Source organism: Arachis duranensis, chromosome 7 (genome assembly GCF_000817695.3).
Source record: "Arachis duranensis cultivar V14167 chromosome 7, aradu.V14167.gnm2.J7QH, whole genome shotgun sequence".
In the NCBI taxonomy this organism is placed as follows: Eukaryota; Viridiplantae; Streptophyta; class Magnoliopsida; order Fabales; family Fabaceae; genus Arachis; species Arachis duranensis.
Window position 1 is genome coordinate 54549755 of NC_029778.3, and position 20761 is coordinate 54570515.

At 36.3% G+C, this 20761-nt stretch overlaps 1 protein-coding gene across 1 annotated transcript; it reads left to right on the forward strand.

Annotated features, from left to right (window-relative positions):
* The first annotated feature begins 1838 nt into the window (after positions 1–1838).
* On the forward strand, positions 1839–5289 carry LOC107459057 (cyclase-associated protein 1). Its single transcript, XM_016077270.3, has 10 exons — positions 1839–2379; positions 2656–2824; positions 2898–2962; positions 3095–3386; positions 3460–3607; positions 3724–3833; positions 3942–3997; positions 4104–4160; positions 4389–4532; positions 4770–5289. The coding sequence occupies exons 1-10, from the start codon at positions 2095–2097 to the stop codon at positions 4854–4856; spliced, it is 1413 nt and encodes a 470-aa protein (XP_015932756.1). The 5' UTR covers positions 1839–2094; the 3' UTR covers positions 4857–5289.
* Positions 5290–20761: the final 15472 nt, after the last annotated feature.

Consider the following 20761-nt stretch of genomic DNA (forward strand, 5'->3'; position numbering starts at 1 on the left):
TTACTACAACAACTCGGACGTCATACAAAAGAAGTCGGTCAAAACAAAGTCAAAGAAAGCCATTTTTCAAACATTTTACAAAGCATGGCAAAAATGGTATCTCTCCTATACAGTAAAAACAACACCGCCACACAGAAGCAACACCATTAGGGACAATACAAATACAAACAAACAGCAAAATGGCTACGGTTGTAATTTCACAAACTCAGAAAATCCAAAAATCCCCAAAATAAGCAAAGGGTGATGTCGATCAACCATCAAAAAAGAGTCTTTTAACAACAAAGAAACCTCAAAGTAACTGCAGTTCTACAAAATAGAAAATGCACACATCCAAGTGTTCTACACCCACCTCAATCGGTGAAAAAAATAAAAAAAAACTTCTCAACAAAAGAGATGCAACAACAGTTAACGTAACTCCCAGAACCAACAAACAAAGCACATTTTTCAGAAAATCACTCAGAACAATCTCATGAAAGACAACAACGCAAAAAAGAATCAGGAAAAGAAAGACACCAACCTTAAGGAAGCTTCAAAACGGAGAAGGGCACGACAAACAGCAAAACACGGATGATCCTCTTTAAAGAATTCTTTCAAGAAAGACGAGATTCGGAAAAGTTTGAGAAACGGAGTCGCAAAACGAACAAAGAAAAGAGCTTTTTCTTTTTCATAGTGATAGCAAATGAAAAGGCTTTTAGAAATGGGAAAAAGGAAAAGAAGAAAGGACATGTTGCTTTTATAAGAGATAAGGAGTAACTAGCCTAATAACTCCTCTTTAATACATGCGCACAATTCAAGAAAACTACTGCGCCAATTTAGCCCTTCATTTAAAGGGAGGCAACGTTCAAATTTTCAAACACGTTGAGTACCCGACCTCTGGAAGAGGGCACCCGACGCCTAAGCAGAAGTCACAAAATGCTTGAACCCGACCTATAGAACGCTCAAAACTCAAGTAGGGACACTGTTCATACTTAACCCAATAAGCGAAGCTAAGCCCAATAAACAAAAAGGCCCACCAAGAAAGGTGGCCTCCACAAACGTACCCGACCTCTTTAAAGATGTCAGACACCAATAAAGATGCCCAACTCTACCTACCCAAAGCAAGTAACTGCTTTTGCGAATCTCGCTTGCAATCTCTATCTTTACTATAAGATAAATTCCAACAAACTCCCAAGATAAATGACACAGTTATCCATCAGAGAAGATAGAATTACTCCAATAAAGATGGTTATCGACTCTTCTATAAATACACTGACACCCATCAGGTATAATTTACGTTTAAAACTATTAAAAATCTGCCTAAAACCATTGCTAACTTAAGCATTGGAGTCTCTTGTAGGTACCATCTCCCACCTCCTCACGAGAAACTCGAATAGACGGCACTTCGGCATGAATAAGTCAGACGCTACCACGCAAAGAGATCTAATTTTCAGGTTCAGAACTAAATCAACGTTTCAAGTAACCCTCACAATAAATATCAATAGATATTTATCAACAAATTTTTATAATAAAATAATATTTAACCTAAAAAGAGATAAAAATTAATATTTAAATTAAAAAATATAAAAATAAATAATTTTTTAATATTTAAAACTTACTAAAAAAGCAAGTTTGACAATTTCGGCACTAAAATTAAAGACAGGAAAGAATTGGCCTAAATTTTAATTTCTGATGCGTTCTCACCCGAGCATGTTCATGGGAGAATTGGCCTAAATTTTAATTTCTCATGCGTTCTCACCCGAGCATGTTCAATAGTTTAACAAGATGAGCCAAGATTGGCTGAAGCAGTGACACGTGGCGGAACAAAAAATGAGGCTTTAGGCCACACCACCAGTAAGCAGTAAGCAGTAAGCAGTAAGCAGTAAGCGACTCCAACCCAACCCAACGCTGCCCTGCGCGCCAAACACTTTATTTGGCTTTGCCTTTTTTCACCCTTTATTTCTGTAACTTCAATAAATCCAGTTCCAATAATATATGCACTTTTCATCACAACTCATCTGTCACCGGCACCCGATAGATCTATCTATTCCATTTAACATTTCATCAAATCGAATCCGAGAAGAAAGAGTAAAGACTGCGTCCGACTGAAACAGAACCATGGATGAGAAGCTCATACAAAGGCTTGAATCCGCGGTGGTCCGCTTGGAGGCCCTATCCACCAGATTCCCTGCTGCCGCTTCACCGGGAGATGCTTCCGATGTGCCTGATTCGGCGGCGCTCGACCCTTCCATCGTTGCTTACGACGATCTGATGGACCAGTATTTGGCTAGGGTTTCAGCTGCCGCTGAGAAGATTGGAGGACAAGTCTTGGACGTCACAAAGGTTTTGCACGAAGCTTTTTCTGTTCAGAAGCAGCTTCTGATTAAAGTCAAGCAAAGTCAAGTGAGTTTTCCTTACGCATTTCATACCTCCGTTTTCTCCCTGCGCATGCATCCCTAATTTCGTTGATGTTATCAATCCTGTGTTAATTCGTTGATGCATTTTAATAGCATTCTAGGTGGTGTTTGGCATAGTCTGGATTTTCTTTTTATCTGCCTGAAATTTTCATTATTCTTAGCTACTGAACTGAACTGCATGAAGTGGCGAACAGTTTTCTGTGTAGTGTTTGTACTCATGTTTGTGATTGGTGTCTTAATCTATCATATATTAATTGTGCAGAAACCTGACCTTGCTGGGTTGGCTGAGTTTCTGAAACCTTTAAATGAAGTGATCATGAAAGCTACTGCAATGACAGAAGGAAGGAGATCAGATTTTTTTAACCACTTGAAGGCTGCTGCTGACAGCCTCTCAGCTCTAGCATGGATTGCATTTACAGGGAAGGATTGTGGTAAGTGATGAATGATTTACATTTCTTCATTGACCTACATTTCAATATCTTATTTACCGTTTGTTGTTTCAAGGTATGAGTATGCCCATTGCACATGTGGAAGAAAGTTGGCAAATGGCTGAGTTTTATAGCAACAAGGTATACTTCAGACATGCCTGAAACTGTAAAATTATTTAGGATATTTTTTTTTATGAACTTCTGGTCCTCTCATTCACTATAAGCTCAAAAAAGATACTTCAGACGTGTTTGATTCCAAATCAAGTTTGGGAGGTGCTTGTAGAGTATAGAAACAAAGACCCAAATCATGTTGAATGGGCCAAATCTCTGAAAGAGTTATATCTACCTGGTTTGAGAGATTACGTCAAGGGGTTTTATCCTTTGGGCCCTGTATGGAGTGCAACAGGAAAAAGTATTGCTCCGACAAAAGCTGCTGCTGCTCCTCCTCCTCCTCCTCCACCTGCTTCTCTCTTTAGTTCTGAATCTTCTCAACCTTCATCTTCCAAGCCAAAAGATGGGATGTCTGCTGTTTTCCAACAACTCAGCACTGGGAATGTCACTGCAGGTATCTTATTTTTGCTTACATTCCTGATTGAATGTTGAATGAACATTTATGAGTCATACCTCTTATCTACCAGGTTTGAGAAAGGTTACAGATGATATGAAAACAAAAAACCGGGCAGATAGAACTGGAGCTGTTGCCATTAGTGAAAAAGAAAGTCGTGTGGCTTCTCATGCATTTTCTAAAGTAGGACCCCCAAAGCTCGAGCTTCAAATGGGCCGCAAGTAGGTTTTTATATTTATGTGTATGATTGTGATTTCATGATTGAAAATTTGAAATAGTCAATTTTACTTTGTCAATATACCATCTCTCTATCCTTTACTATTCTCTGCTGCTGTAGGTGGGTTGTTGAGAATCAAATTGGAAAAAAGGACTTGATCATTGAAGATTGTGATGCAAAGCAGTCTGTTTATGTTTATGGATGCAAAGATTCGATTTTGCATATTCAAGGTAACCACAACTATTTCATGAATGATTTCCTTGTTTACATGTTTATTATATCACATAATGATATTTACTATTCAATTTGTCTCTTGATGAAACAACTATAATTTTCAGGCAAGGTCAACAATATCACTATTGACAAGTGCACAAAGATGGGAGTTGTATTTAAGGTTAGCGCGACACATGGGAATAGAAATTTTTGTAAAAGTTACGGAAAGCAATTTATGTTAGCATTTCGAAGGCAACTTCTCATCTATATTTGTGCTTAAAATGTAGGATGTTGTTGCAGCTTTTGAGATTGTAAACTGCAATGGCGTTGAGGTGCAATGTCAGGTACCCTAACTCCCTCCTCCTCTTTTTCTTTGCATGAAAACTTTCAACATGCTGGCGTGCCTGTTTGAATTTGATGTTATTATGCCTGTGTTATGGAAGCTTTGGTGATCCTACAGTCTTATAAATTATATTGCTGATGATATGTAGAGGATAACGGTTTGATCTTAAATAAATATTTGGTAGCTCAAATGTGGTTAGTCATTAAGATGCCTGCCTTTGTTAATATAGGGTTCAGCTCCAACAATATCGGTGGACAACACTTCTGGCTGCCAGCTTTATTTGAGCAAAGATTCCCTAGAGACATCCATATCTACTGCCAAATCAAGTGAGATCAATGTGCTGGTACCTGGTGCCGAGCCTGCTGGTGATTGGGTATGATTTCACATTCATTTTTTGTTCTATTCGGGCACCGTGTAAAATGTTAGTTTGTGCTTGAATCTGGTTATGATGATAACATCCTGCGCCCTGCAATAGTGGATGGAATCCATCCATAATTAGTATCTTTTCAAAAACTTGGTAACTGGATTCTTCAATTGGCCGAAATGATTAGCAAACTATGGAATTGGAGTAATACCAACTCTAAAATTTAATCAATATATTTTATTTCAGGTGGAGCACTCTTTGCCTCAACAATATATTCATATGTTCAAGGACGGCTGTTTTGAGACGACTCCCGCCTCCCACTCTGGAGGTTAAATCGATTGGCAGTTTGGAGTTCCTACTTATATTTTCATCTTGGATGGCTGTGGGAGTGGCTTTGATTTATTGTTTCTTAAATTCATCTAAAAATGCATCAGGATGTATATGTGTATCATATGTATTCTGGCTCAGCTGCCTTTTCTTGTGATTTTCCACTGGCTTATTGAATCAGTGGAAACATCCATCAGATTTTGTTTGCCAATGTGCAGGATTGTGCTTGAGCGTGTATTTTCTTGTGAGTTGCAGTGTGTTTGCTTGCTTTCGGCCTTCAGAGGACCCTTGCGGATATGTTTTCCATCGTCGGAATACGGTTGTTTCATTCTCATGTCTTGTGTTATGAAATATTGAGCCGAAATGGGACTCGTCTTTGACGATGCTTGATGAGGCATTTGGAGAGTTGTCAATCATCATTAATTGATATTTCCCTCAAGTTTCTTTGTTTCGAAAGTTGGATAAACTTTACACATAAATACTTTTTTTTTTTTGTTAAAATACACAAATCGGTTCCAAAGTTTTTAAAATTGGAAGTCTCTTAAATTTCAAAATACACAATAATTTCCGTTAGATAATATAGTTCCACTTTATTAGTTACTAACGACTATTGTTGATGATTGTTGACGTGAAATGTTAATTTGTATACGTGGTTGTGAAGTGTGTCCAAATCAATTTTTAAGTGTCGGACAAATCAATCTCTAAATAAAGTATAAAATAGTTTCTAAAAAATTTTAAAAATTTCAAAATTGTCCTTAAAAAATTCTAAAAATTTCAACACAATTCCTTTGAATGTTTTTTTATCTTTTGTTTTTTATCTTTTTCAAAAATCAAGGTCTTATAATCTTTTAATTAGAATAATCGAGATTTCCTCACTAGTAGAAGCTAGAAGGTCTATTGCTCCACATTCCTTCACTAGCCTTTTCCTGCGGGGCTATTACACCCCTCCCATATTGACCGGATTCCTTCCGGGGTTAACGTCAATATAGCTCTTTCCCCCTACCCAGATGTAAAGAGCTGCTCAAAGAGCAATAGCGTATGCAGCCACCATCCAAGGACCATCAAAGAGCACATGGTCATGATCTTCTTAACTTTCAAACTTAACCAAGAAAAACTCATTGCCCAGGTTAGTAACCATAAACAGTGATTTCAGTTTCCAAAGTTAGCTTAGACGTCACACCATGAAGTTGTTTGTGACCCAGCCTCTTACCTTCTAATCTTCCCGATCGGAGAAGCATTGGAAACGGGCTCCGCGTTCATTTCGTTAGCAGAAACGATCCACAATCCACTCAGGGCTTCGGATAGACCGAACGCAGTGCCATATAGGCTTTTGCTTTACTATTTGTCCATTTCATCTGGTATTCTTGGATGAGCTGCCTAAGCCAACCTTTGAAAACACAAGGAAGAAGAGCTATGGGGAAAAGGTCTTCGTATTACTGTCTTTACTTTATTTAGAGTTTTGTCTTTTGCCACCTATGAGATAGATAGCTCTTCAAATGAAATTGTGGAGAACCCTTTAAATCAAGTAGTAATGTAATGATTAAGGGTTTTCACAAACAACAAACATATTTACTTATAATTAATTCAAATTTTATTATGTGATTTATTTCTTTTTTTTTGGAGATTGTATTAATTTTCATTAAAAAAAAACTAAGAAAAAATTTAATAGAATGGCTTTAAAAGAGAAAATAAAATTTGGATAAATACCAATATCTATTAAGGACAAAAGGATAGAAATCGATATAAATAATTTTCGCAGACTAGAATACAAAAAATATAGGTTTAGTGTATTAAAAAATTTGTATCCATAGAACATCTGCTGTAACATGGATGATGAAAAAATAGGAGTTAATATAATTCTAATTGTGTTTAAAAAAATTATTAGTATTTTTGTCATTAAAAAATATTATAACGACTCAAGAAATTCGGTGTAATGGATTGATTTTGTACTACTTAACCCGAGAATTCTACTGTGCGTGCTGCTGTGCTGGGACTTCAAAACAAACCTACTACACTTTCTGCCAAACCAGGCTTTTATACTTACAGCACGAGCTGTAACCATTGACAAGAACGAGTGCCCTATACAAAGTAGGAGAATTGCGAGTCTAAGAGAGGATCCCTAGTGTGGGTTGATCACAATGGCTGAGAACATATGCTTAACACCCTCTTCAACAACTTTTTCCTTCACCCACAGAACTAGAATAGTATAAAAACAAGAACACCACAATCCATGACCGTTAAACAAAACGAGTCCATTACCAAGTAAGCTAGGCAACCATCTTTATCGGTCTCTCTATTAATTTAGGACCGGATATGGCACCCGGGTTTTGGGTTTCGCAAAGAAGTTCCACTCCTGTAGCTTTTGAGTTAGTCCTCTATTCTCGGACTTCTAAATAAAAATGAGTCCTAATTCGCTATAGGAAGTGCTTTCAGCAAAGGGGGAGGGAAGGTTTGGACATCAAATTCTAGTCTTCAAAAAACTAGAAGAGGTTCAATTCCTCTTTGATGTGGTTAAGGCAAAAGACAGATATAGATATCAGGGGGACATTACAGTGTCCAATTTGTTTGGCAAGAGTGACTCAGCTCCAACGGTTGAAAAGTACATCGCGAGGAGAAAGTTACTTGTTCAGCTATAAATTCTGTTGTTCTTGTTTATGACTCTACTGCTATCGATTAGCTGGGATTGGAATGTTTGACCTGCTTTCAAAGCCTTTCTAGGCTAACATATTATTATAAAATATATAATAAATAAAAATATAAAAAATAATGAAATATATATTAAAAGATAATTTTTTATTAATTTTAATGTCATAAGAAATGATATTATTTAATTATTAATCTATGTATTATAGTTGTGAGGTAGAAACCATAATAATAACTAAATCTAAGAGGTTATTGCTTTATGAAGGTCAATTATTTGAGTTAATAGTCAAATTAGTCTTTGAAAGATGAGATATTCTTTAAATGTTCTTAAAAGATTTTATTAATCAAAGTGGTCCTTCAGAAACTACGAATTAATCATATTTGTTCTTAAGTTAATTAACAATTTTCGTCAACGATTAATGATGTGGAATGTTAATTGATAATATACATGACATCTATTATATCTAATTGGACACCGACTAAATATGTGTTAAAAATCTATCAATTTAGTCGTTAGATCATATTGGGAATAAGGTTTATATAATTGGAAAAAAGAACTGAATTAATAGATTTTTATAAATGTATTTGGTCAATATTCAATTAGACATGTCACGTATGATGTATGTTGTCAATTAACATTTCACAACATCATTCGTTGACGAAAATTATTAATGAAGTGACGAAAGACAAATATGATTAATTTTTAATGTTTTAATGAATCAATTTGATTGAGAAAATCTTTTAAGGATGAATTTAAAGAATATCTTATATTTCAGGGACTAATTTGACTATTAACCCATCATTATTTATATATCTAAACTCCTAAGATATTGACAAAAACTTACAAATTTGATTTCATAGGTAACTTAGTTTGCATTGCATGCAAGTTCCAAAGTGTTACTTTTATAAGCATTTGTACAAATATTTTCAATTATTATTCTGAAAAATTTTATATTAAATGGGAGTTCTTCTATTTCTTCAAATAACAATAGCACATCTTCTTCTTCATCATTAAAAAATGATCATAAAATATGATACGGTCAAATTAAATTAAATTAATATTCTGCATGATAAAAAATAAATATAGGTTTACTTATTTTAAATTATTTTTTTTGAAAAATAATGTCTTTTCAAAATAAATTTATAACTTAGGATTTTAAAATACATTTTTTTTGTATATATATATAATCAAATTTAAAATAAATAGACAAAAAATTTTAGAAATTAAAATTTATTAATTAAGAAATAATTATATATAAATAATTCGAAGGAATTATTTTAAAAAATTTAAAAAAATTAGGGATTATTTTTAGATTTTTAAATTCTTTGGGGATCATTTTGTACTTTACTTTAAGGACTGATTTGTTCATATCACACACGTAGATACTAAAAGTATCTCTAATGGAGTGCTTTTAGAGTATTATTTTTTATACTTTCAAGAAGTGAATTGATTTGGAATTGAAATCTGTATTGGCGTTGATTTATGAAGTGAAATTGATATCACCTTAGAGATATAATATCACCTTGATGGAGAACCAATAAAATTTTATCACTCGAATAATTATATTGATAAAATAATTTAAAATAATATAAAATTTTAATTGAACTAATATTAAATATTAGAAGAGCGAATTTCACTTTTAATTTCAAATTATTATTTATGACATATAGTCCCACAAATTATGCTTGTAGGACCCTGTTTCACTCATTTTTTTTTGTAATCTGAATAGGGTGCCGAAATCGAGCTTGTATCAAGATCTCAGTTTGGAGAACAGATACAGCTCCTCAGCAAATAGTGAGTTTGACCCGAAAATTACTTAATATTGGTGTCGAAGTAGACTATGTCAAACTATTAGTGGCAAGTTGTAACAAATAAAAATGAAAATACAAATAACTAAAATGAAATTTGATTAAGTAGAAAATGTAAGTGAAAATGGAAATTAGTAGAAAACTGAATAACGATGAAATATTTAAAATGAGAAAATTAAAAGACAAAAAAAATTATAATAAAATGGGCCCTTAATACTCACATGCACTTCCACTCTATGATCTTCTATTGCATCACTGAGACTGGAAATTCTTAAAGAGTTTGTGTGATGATTGGTTGCGGATTTCAAAAATCACAAACTTACCGGCAAGTGCACAGGGTTGTACCAAGTAATACCTCAGGTGGGTGAGGGTCGATCCCACGAAAATTGATGGACCAAGCAATAATGGTCGAATGACTCACTTAGTCAAGCAAGCAGAAAATAGTGTTTTGAGGTTCAAAAGCATTAAACAATAATCCAAGTGTTTGGAAAGCAGACTGTAAATGAGTTGTGAGAAATATGTTAGAAAATAATTAAGGTTTCAGAGACATTTATTTTTTCTGAATTTATATTTCTTACCAACTATTTTAATCATAGATTTATTTCATTGCAAACTGTAATTGACTAAACCCTAATTCTTTAGTGATTTAGTCTCCTCTAGCCTAATTAACCGGCAATTCCTTGGTCACTTAATATAAATTAAAGGGTTAGATTCAATTCTAATTTATTTTCCACAAAAACCCTAATTACCCGAGTATAAGAGGATTATATGTCACGTATCCCATTAAGTCCAAGCAATTAGTGGTTTAGGAGGAGTTTACTTTCAAGCTAGTATTCGAGTGAGATAACTTTTCCAAGAATCAACAAGAATTCATGTAGAATAAGAGATATTTTTCAATACACTAAAATTCATAAGATGAAGAACGAAAGTAATCCTTGAAATTAAATCAATACATTAATTAAAATAGAGTGGCAATAGTATCAATCTATAGAATAAATAGAGCTCCTAACCTTAACCAAGGACGTTTAGTTGCTCATGACTCAGAGAGAAAAATAGGGTTCGAAAATTGTGTAAGGTGCGGAACGAGGTCGTCAAGAAAAGAGGAGAGCCCGAAGGGCTAAATCTTTTCTCTTTTATATCTAACCTAATTTTGATTTCAAAATAAAATAAACTAATAATTAATAAACCTAAAAGATTGTGTTTGTAAATAAAAATAACCAAAACAAAATAAAATATAATAATTAAAAGCCAAATCTAACTAAAGATGCTCCTTTGGGTGAGGTTGATCCGCGTCATTGGCACTAAACGCCAGAATCAGCATTTAGCGCCCTAGGTGGCAGTAAGCTCCAAATTTGTTTCTGACTTTCTAGCACTAAACGCCAGGTTTGACGTTTAATGCCCTATGAGGCAGAGAGCTCACACACGTTACGAGGCATCTGACGCTAAACGCCAAGGTCCGCGTTTAGCGCCAGGTTGACAGAATGGCTGCACGCAATCTAAGGTACTTGGGCACTAAATGCTAGATGCGGTGTTTAGCGCCAACTCAACAAAATTAAAGTTTTTCTTTTTTCTTCTGCACAGACTCTGTCAGACTAATCCAAACTTCACCTAAAATAATCAAAACAATAGAACGACTTAAAGTAGCATCCAAACAGGCTTCAAATACTAAAATCTCAATAAAACTCAATAAATTCATATCTAAAATAATAAGAAAATAAAGAAAAGATGCTCACGCATCATAACACCAAACTTGATCTGTTGCTTGTACTTAAGCAACTAAAAACAATATAGAACTAATAAGTGAAATTGCCTAAGAATTGAGTTTTTATTTAAGCTCCTGTCTATTCACCGAGTGGGGTTAATGCCACTGTGATTCTGAATAGGTTTGGCATATCTTTTGAAGCTCAAAAAATGTCAATGTCCTTTAGTACTAGAACTCAGATAATATTATGAGTTCTCTTCCTTTTCAACCTTTAGTTAATCCTTGAACATAAGTTTTTCTTATATTTTCTTTGGTGCTTTGCACCTTGAGTCTAGCCGTGACTCTAAATATTTTGTCTCAAGCTTAACTTGACACAGAAACACCACAAGTACTTAACTGGGGAACTCTTTGAGTTTGGGTTTGTCTTTTCAATTTTTCCCAGTCAGTGGTGCTCAGAGCCTTTGGCATACTCTTTAATTGCACTTGGTCTCGACTCTTAGTGCTTTTTCTTAAGAATACCTTGAAACATTCACACTACAAGCATATGGCTAGAAAAATAACTCTTTGAGCTTTTAATCATATTTGACCTTCCTAGCCATTGATGCTCAGAACCTTGGACCTTGCTTCTTATATTCTTTTTCTTTTTGCTATTTGTTTTGCTTCAGGGTTTAACTTTTTGTTTATTTTAGAGAATCCATAATACTTCTTTAAATTTCTGTACCTTAAGAATCAACACTCTTAACTTCAGTATCAATTATGCACTATTCAATTCATATATTCATAATCACATATAATACCACCACATTAAGGTAAATAAGACACGCACTTAGAATATATAACTCAAGTCTCATACATTATGCTACTTTTTTCCCTTTTTTATTTTTTAAGCTTAGTGAGCAATACATGAGATATTTTTCAAAATAAGCATAAATTGCTAAATTAATTAACTAAATTAGAAAAACTAAAGATGCTACTACTCATGCCAAAGCTTTAAACAGAAAGCAAAAAATAAGATATAATAACTGAGAAACATAAAATAAGATAAAGAAACTCAACCACCTCAGTTATGGTGGCCGCTCCCTCCTAGGAATCCTCTCCACGCTTCAAAATCATGCCTCAGCTCATCTATATCTCGCCTCTGACTCTGCTGCTCCTCCACTAGCTATTGGAGAAGGATGGATTGGCCCTCATGGTCAAACCTTAGCTGATCAACGAAAGATTCCATCTGCCCAATAGATGATGTCAACTGATCCTAGTAGTCCCATGGAGCGAAGTAATATCCCTGAGGCATCTCAGGCTACTCCTGTTGATGAAGGAGAACTGGCTCCTGAGGTGGTGTGCGGGCATAGTCCTTAGCGTACTCCATACCCCTCCTAGTGATCGGCCTGTCGATGTTAATAGGGGTGTCTCGATCAATGCATACTCGAGCAGGCTCACATAGGCAGAAGATAAGGTGGGAAAAGGCCAATCTAGCAGAAGTGGAGGCCTTCGCGGCTATGCTGTATAACTCTTGAGGGATCATACGATGCACCTCCACCTCATTACTGAGCATGATACAGTGAATCATCATAGCTCGATCAATAATAACCTCAGACCGATTACTTATAGGAATGATGGAGCGTTGAATGAATTCCAACCACCTCTGAGCAACCGTCTTCAGATCATGCCTTCCCAACTGGTATGGTTGCCCTCTAGCATCCTGCCTCCACTGTGCTCCGGAGAGGCATATGTTAGTGATAATCTGGTCTAGCCTCTGATCACTGTTGACCCTCTGAGTATAGCAGTGAGGGTCCTCTTGGATCGGTGGTAACTGAAATATATCCCTCACTCTCTCTGGACCAAGCTTCAGAATCCTCCCGAGAACCATGGTGCACCAGTTCTTCGGGTCCGGGTTCACGCCATTGACATGCTTGTAAGTCACCCAAGCATTGGCGTAAAACTCCTGGACCATCAGAACGCCTACATTGGTCACGAGGTTACACAGAACTTCCCAACCACTCCTCAGAATTTGCTCCCATATCTTTGGATATTCATCCAACTGTAAGTCAAATCTCACCTCCGGGATCAACTTCTTCTTGCTTACAATTTCATGAAAGTGATCCTCATGAGTCTTGGAGCTAAACCGATTACTGTCAAATGGACCAGTTGCGGGAGCTTTCTCCTTTTTCTTTCTAGAAGAGGATTCTCTGATTTTGGGTGTCATATGGAATAGTCACAAAGAGAGGAAACCGAAGTGCCCCAACACCAAACTTAAAATTTTTGCTCGTTCTCGAGCAAAAAAGAAAGAAAAAAAGAAAATTAGAGGGAAGAGTTAAGGATATGGGACGTGTGAAGGTAAAGGAAGGGGAAGAAAGGAATTGTTGGTGGGTGAATGAGTGGTAAAAGGGAGTATTTATAGAAGGGGGGATAGGTTCGGTCAAGGGAAGGGAGGGTTGGGTAAAAATGAATTTGGTGTAATGGGGAGGGAGAAGAATAAAGAAAAAGGAAAAAAAAAGGAAAAAGGGATTTTTATGGGAAAGGGAAATATACATTGATTGGATGGGGAATGTAGAGGGTAGGTGGGGTGGTATATGGGGAAAAAGGAGAGAATAAATGGTGAGGTGTGTGTATAATGGGCAAAAGGAGAGGGGATGTGGAGTGGGATCCACAGTTTTTACCGTTTTCAAAGTTTAAACCCCTTCTTCGAAAACCATTTCCGCGCTGCTGGCGCTAAACGCCAGCTCCGATGTTTAGCGCTACAGCGTTAAGAATCTTGTGTCATTTTTGACGCTGAACACCCACTCTGGCGTTTAGCGCCACAGAGTATTTTTTTTGGAAGAGGGCTCGACGCTCCCAGGTCCACGTTTAGCGCCGAGTGAATAGAAACCATTCAATTGTTGATGCGATGTTTTGCATTAAATGCCCTCCTAACATTTGATGACCTGTGAGGCAGGGGCCTTATCTTGGGTTTGTGCACACTGGCACTAAACACCCAAGTCTGCGTTTAGCGCCAATATCGACGTAATTCTTCTCGAAGTTCTCGCTCTCTGACGCTAAATGCCTAGCCTGACGTTTTGATGCGTGAGCATCTTGTACGCTTTTTCTTGTTATTTTCTAGTTGTTTTTAGTTATATTTATTTAGATTTACTTAATTTTAGTGCCAAAATCCTCTATGGACGCTACGTTGCGTTGTTCTAGTGTTTTTATGATTTCAGGTGAAATTTGGACCAATTTGGCAGAGTTTTGACCTAACAAGGAAAAAGCCGGCAGCACCCTCTGTAAGAATCGGCAAAACCGTTTTTAATAAAATAATAATTTTTAAGTGCCCGGAGTATCTTCAAAATTTAGAAGTTTTAATTTGATAATTTAAAGGTGAAATTTGATTTCAATGAAATTTTCTGAGTTGGAAAATGTATCCTTTATGAAAAGTTTTTGTAAAAATGCGTACTGGCACTTAAGCCAGCAGTACCAGCTCTAGTTTGTCCAGTACCGTGTATTTTGGAAAATAAGATTTTGAAAATTTGATTATTTGTTTTGAAAAGATAAAAATAATTTAGAATTGAAAACCGGGCACTAATCTTAAATGTTTGGGCCCAAAGTGGGACAAACGAACCAAAAACGCTAACGGATTGGATCGAGTCCAAGTTGGGCCCAAGCCCAACATATATATGCACCCTTTAATGAGCTTTCAGCTCATTTTACCCCAATTGAGAGAGGGGAGGCGCTGATGAGAAGAGAGAAGAGAGGAATGGGGTTTTACTATTCACCTCCAGCTTCCGGGAGCCATAAATTGAGCTACGGAACTCCAATTGACGAGTCATTTGCGGCCACACGAAGATCTTGACGAGCTCTTTCTTTTTATCTAAGAAAATCTGGTAAAAAATTGCATCTCAATCCCCAGTTTCCAGCCCTAGATTTGTGCATTTGTTGGGTTATGGTTTTTGAGTAGGTTTTGTGGTTTTGCTTGTTTAGGTGATCTCTAGTAGCGGGTAATTATCGGGCTTTGCCCCAATCACCGTTTGATAAGTTAAGGGATCTCTATATCCTTGTGGTTTAGTGTAGTGTGAGCTTTAGTTGTTAATGTATGGTTATGTTGTATGTATGAAGCTTGTTTTTGGAGTTGATTGTGGCTTTTGGCTTGGCTTTGGTAGTTTGGAGCTTGATGAATGCTTGTTGGAACCAAGCTTTTGGTGTTTGTGCATATTGGGAATCAGCCAAGGTATGGTTTCGGTTTCCTTTATGTAATATGTAATGTTTCTAGAAACTTAGGCTAGTGGACCATAAGATAGGATGTAATGATGTTGGTGTATGGCTAATTAATTATGGAATTATGTTGTATGATGAAGAGGATTAAAGGGAATGTTGGAATGTATAATATTTGTTTATGATGTTTGTTGAAGGATATTGACGATTATGATGTGTGATGATATATTATGATGATGATTGTGGGTTTTGAATCTTGTGGTTGGTGATGGTATTGAATGGTGTTGATTTTTAGTTAATATTGCATGAGGAATATATGAAATTGATGAAGGTTGTTTGTATTTAATGATTAAGAAGGTTGATGATGAATGTGTGATTTAGTGTTGTTGATGAAGGTTTGTTGATATGGTTGATGATTGATGATGAATGTTAACATTGTTGGTAATTGAAGGTGAGTGTTGAGATTGTTAATAAATGATATGAATTATAAAGATGGGATGATGATAAATTGATGCTTGGATTGATGAGTGTTGAAGGAGTTAATAGATTGAGATATTAAATAGTTTGGATGATTAAATATTAGATATGGTTGAGAAATGATTGTTATAGATTCAAGAGTGAATTTGGTATTATGTTGAGTAGGCTTTGATTTTGGTTTTGAATTGAGAGTTGGTTAAAACTGAAGTTTGAGGTTTTTGGTAAAAATTGGTTTTTAGTGAACTTTGACGGATTATAACTTGTGCGTCAGTTTTCTAAATTTGTTGAAATTTGTCTATAGTTAAAGTTCAATGAAAAATCTTCAAATTGATATAAAGTTTGTAAAAATTGAATTTTTGTAGAGGAAGTTATGATCATTCAAAGTTTAGTATCAAAATCTGAAATTCTGCAAAGTTGCAGAATTTTGTGATTTCTGGTGTGTGCGCACGCACGGCCTTGTACGCACGCACACTCCTGTGATTTTCGAACCTGTGCGCACGCATAGCCTTGTGCATACACACACACAGGGGAAGGCTTGCAGTTGACAGTGCTAGCACAACCTGTGCGTGCACATAACCAACAAAGTATTACAACCTGTGCACACGCACACGTTAGAAGGTCCACTTTGTTGAGGGCGTTCGCATGCCTTGTGCGGATGAACAGAGTTAAAATTTTTTACTACCTGTGCATACGCACACACTTGAAAACTTCCTGGGCGTGCGCACGCACACCCCTGTGCGTACGCACACGCCCTGTTTTTCAAACTTAAACTTTGTTTTCAACAATTGCACCTTCGCAACAAGATTGTAAGCTTCTGTGGCACCATTTTAAGATTCTTGGGCTTATTTTCGGGCAATAAAACATGGGAAAGATCTTAGGAGGATTAATTTGATATTACTTTAAAAATTTAGCAAACGGAGGTTTAGGTTTCTGGTGTACTGGGGATGAGTTTGGTTGAGAGAGAAGGAAAAGTAGTGAACTTAGTGATTGCTGACAACAAATTGAGAAACTGATGAACTAATAAGTTCGGAATGAAATTAAGAGTAGATGATGGGTATTATGAGCTTGATGGATATTGAAGGAAAGTATGCCAGACACTATATCCTTGGAATGTTGAGAATTGATAATTGAAAGTGATATGAAATGAGAAATGGTGGTGATTGGGGATGATTTGAAGTCGATGGACTTGTGGATGTGGACAGTGTGTCAGGCACTATATCCTTGGGAATGAATGATTATGGATAATGGAATAAGTATGAGTGGAAGTGTGCTATGAGCAGTGGCCTCTGAGATTTAATATGTGATTGTGACATGCATTGTGTTCCGTCGTAGGGGCTGTGGCAGTCTCCTGCCTACATTCGGATGTGAGGCTTGAAGCTGGGTTTCTCACTCATATTTATTTCTTGAGAGGATGGTGGTAAGGCACTCTCCCTCAGAACGTTTCCCTCTAAAAGGAGAAGGTGGTAAGATACTCTCCCTCGGAATTTTCCTCCTGAGCATGGGTTTCTCTCTGGTTGCAAGGTGATAGGGCACTAACTCACGAAATAATGCGGCATCCAGAGGAAGGTAGTAGGGCACTCTCCCTTGGAACATTTCCCTCTGAAAGGAGAAGGTGGTAGGGCACTTATCCCTCGGAATTATTCCTCCTGAGTATGCGCAACAGAGAGACTAATCCAGGAGGTGCCATCTGGATTTTCTGTCGCATTTGGTACTATAACCGACATGTGATATTACAGCCAATAGGACAGGCATTCATCATATGCATCTTCTATATGCTTGCTTGCTTTGATTACTTGATTTTGCCTAATTGTATAATATGCCTACTTGCTTATTGAATTACTTGTTATATATATGAATACTACTTGTGTTTTCTTTGCTTGCATTACAGGTGTTTGTCTGGTGTTGAGGAGGTTAGGTAAGCGGTGGCGATGGGATCGCACGGAGGTTAGGGTGGCGAAAGCTGTGTGATACAGCGGTGTGATTAGTATTAGTTAGAATTCTCTAAGTTTAGATAACCCAGTTTATGGTTTATGTTCTCTATTTATTTATTTATTTATTTATGTCAAGCTTGAATATCGGTTTGGTGTGAAGTTCTAGGATTGCCTTTGGCGTCCCAGAGCCTTACGTCTTACATATTGGGCACTGTTACCATACTGAGAACCTCCGGTTCTCATACCATATTTTGTTGTTATTTTTCAGACACTGGTTGAAAATCCACCTCGGTGAGATTGTGGATATAGTGAGAGAGCAGAGTATGGTTCCTCCTTGGTTTATTTCTATTTTACTTTGTTGTAGTTGCTCTCACATCTCTTTGTATATTTATCTTTGTTGCCTTAGATGCTTTATTTCTAAACTGAGAGATAGGTTGTATAAGCTGTTTTGAACTTCAAAGCTCTATAGTAGTCTGTTTGAGCTTGTCGGCCTAAACTCCACAGGCAGTGGCTAGTCTTCTTTTGTATAGTATATATATAACTATTTACCTTGTTGATCTATTAATTACTACATTGTATCTTGGAGTTTTATGGCAAGGTTGTATATATTATGTTTTGTATCCTTTCGTGCCAAATGCATTTAGTTACCGTGTGCGAACACTTCACGTATGTGATTCCGCATTATGCGACTTTGAGCTTTATTCCTTCATCGGGCTTTTAGTTATATAAATTCTTAGAAATATATATATATATATATATGCTTTAGAACTATCATGGAACCTTGTTATCCTTTGCTTTACGGCTAGAGGTAAGGCTTAGGGTTCGTCTTCGTGAGCTTGAGGGATGGACTGATTGTGCTTCGTTGCACACTCTGAGACATTTTTTTCTTTCGTGCTATTTAGGATATCTATTTGATATGCATAGCATGCTCATTTGTGAGTGCCTTTGAGTATAATTGAAGTACTAGACTTGAGATATCGAGACTGATCACCTTGGTATCGATTGCTTGGTGTAGAAAGAAAACCCGAATGGAAACTCATGGATGAGGTCGATCGCGTTAACAGAGAGGTAGTGAGGATGACTAACCTAGCCTATGCGTTACGAGCTCAGCATGTTCTGGAAAAACCAGTTCGTAGAGTTGAGGCATATCAATTGACGGGTGAGGCTCAACACTGGTGGCAACAGAAGTGCAGACTGTTTCTTTTGTGGTTTTTACTTACGATTTTCAATTTCTAAGCAGTATGGTTTAGATTCTTTTTGAAAAAGTTTTAGAGCTGAAAATGATTTTGAAATTTGGTTTGGAACTTTTGGTTTAAAAGATTTAGTTTTGAAAGTTGGTCGAAACTCTTGATTTAAATAATATGGTTTACAGAAAAAGTGAGTTTTAAGATTTTCTTGATTTGTGATTTTGGTTTATAAATTATGGTTTACACAACTCCCTTCAGGGTGTTAAATGCCCAAAATGGCGTTTAACACCAGCAGCTGACCGAATTTACCCTCTATTTGGTACCTCAAGTGGATTTAGCATTTATTAGTTATATTTTATTTTCTTTTTAAAAACAATACCTTTTAGTTTTAGGATTTATTATTTTAATTTACTTTCCGTATCAAATTAGGTAAGTATAAAAGGAAAAAGATCTTCTATATTTGGATCCTCTTCCTTCCGCATGTTTTCAGAACCCTATTTTCTCTGTAAGTCATGAGCAACTAAACCTCTTGGTTAAGGTTAGGAGCTCTGTTTATCTCTATGGATTAGAACTATTATTCTTATATTTTAATTACTGTATTGATTCAATTCTAATGATTGTTTTCGTTTTTAATCTTATGAATTTGTGTAGAACAAGAATATGACCCTTATTCTACATGAGTTCTTCTGATTCTCGAGAGAGTTATCTCTCTTGAAATACAACTTGAAAATGAATTCCTCCTAAATTGCTAATTACATGAACTAATTGGGATATGTGATATATAATCCTGTTAGCTTTGGGTAATTAGGGGTTTTGTGGCCATAAACTAGTTTTTGAACTTAACCCTCTAATCGGAATTAAGTGACCACGAGAGTTGCGGTTAATGAAGGTTAGAGGAGGCTAAATCACTAAGAGATTAGGGTTTAGACATTTATAGTTTGCCATGGAATGAATGATACATTGTTAAAATAGTTGGTAAGAACTTTCAATCCCTAAAGATAAACATCTTCGAAGCGTTAACTATTTTCTTATATTGTTTTTACACCAAACCCAGTTATTTGCTTTCTTTACTTTCTTGTTTATTGTCTTATGCACTTTCAACCATTAAAACTTCTTTTGATTTGCCTAACTAAACCAACTTAACAACCACTGCTTGCTCAGCTTGACAATCCTCGTGGGATCGACCCTCACTCACCTGAGGTATTACTTGGATGACCCGGTGCACTTGCCGGTTAAGTTGTGTGAAATCCTAATTCGTGCACCAAATTTTTGGCGCCATTGCCGGGAATTGTTTGTGATTGACAACTACAAGTTGTCTACTTGCTTAGATACGGTATTTTTCTTAGTTTTATTTAATTACTTTTTCTTTTAATTTTTAATTTTTAGTTTTTAGTTTTTTTCTTAGTGGTATTTGATCCTACCAATACCACTTCATCTTCAAATGATTTAGCACCTCAAAGGTCTCAGAGAGAAAGAAAACGATCATATTTACAAGACTACCATTGTTTCAACATCTCATCATATAGAGATACATGTTACACGGAAACCGAATCTACTTCAGGTTGTAAGTATCCCTTATCTCACCATTTGTCATATGCATCCTTCTTCCCTAAGCAGCTGGCTTTTACATTTTCTCTTATTAATAACCTTGACCCTAAGCACTACTTTGAGGCTGTAATGCATGATTGTGGATTGTTGGGCACCAAACCAGTCACCACTCCTATGGACTATGCCATCTCTTTGTCTAAGGATTCGGTTACCCCTTTGCCTGATCCCTTTGTGTACTGTAGACTTGTTGGAAGATTGCTTTACTTGACAAATACACATCCAGATCTCTTTGTCAAACTCGCGAGTTAACTCATCAACTCGTACGACTTTACGAGTTTAGGTAGTGGAATCGAGTTGACTCGGACACAAACTCGTTTCTAGGTAGACTCGGGTAGACTTAGCTAGACACGGACAGAATCGCTCAAAATCGCG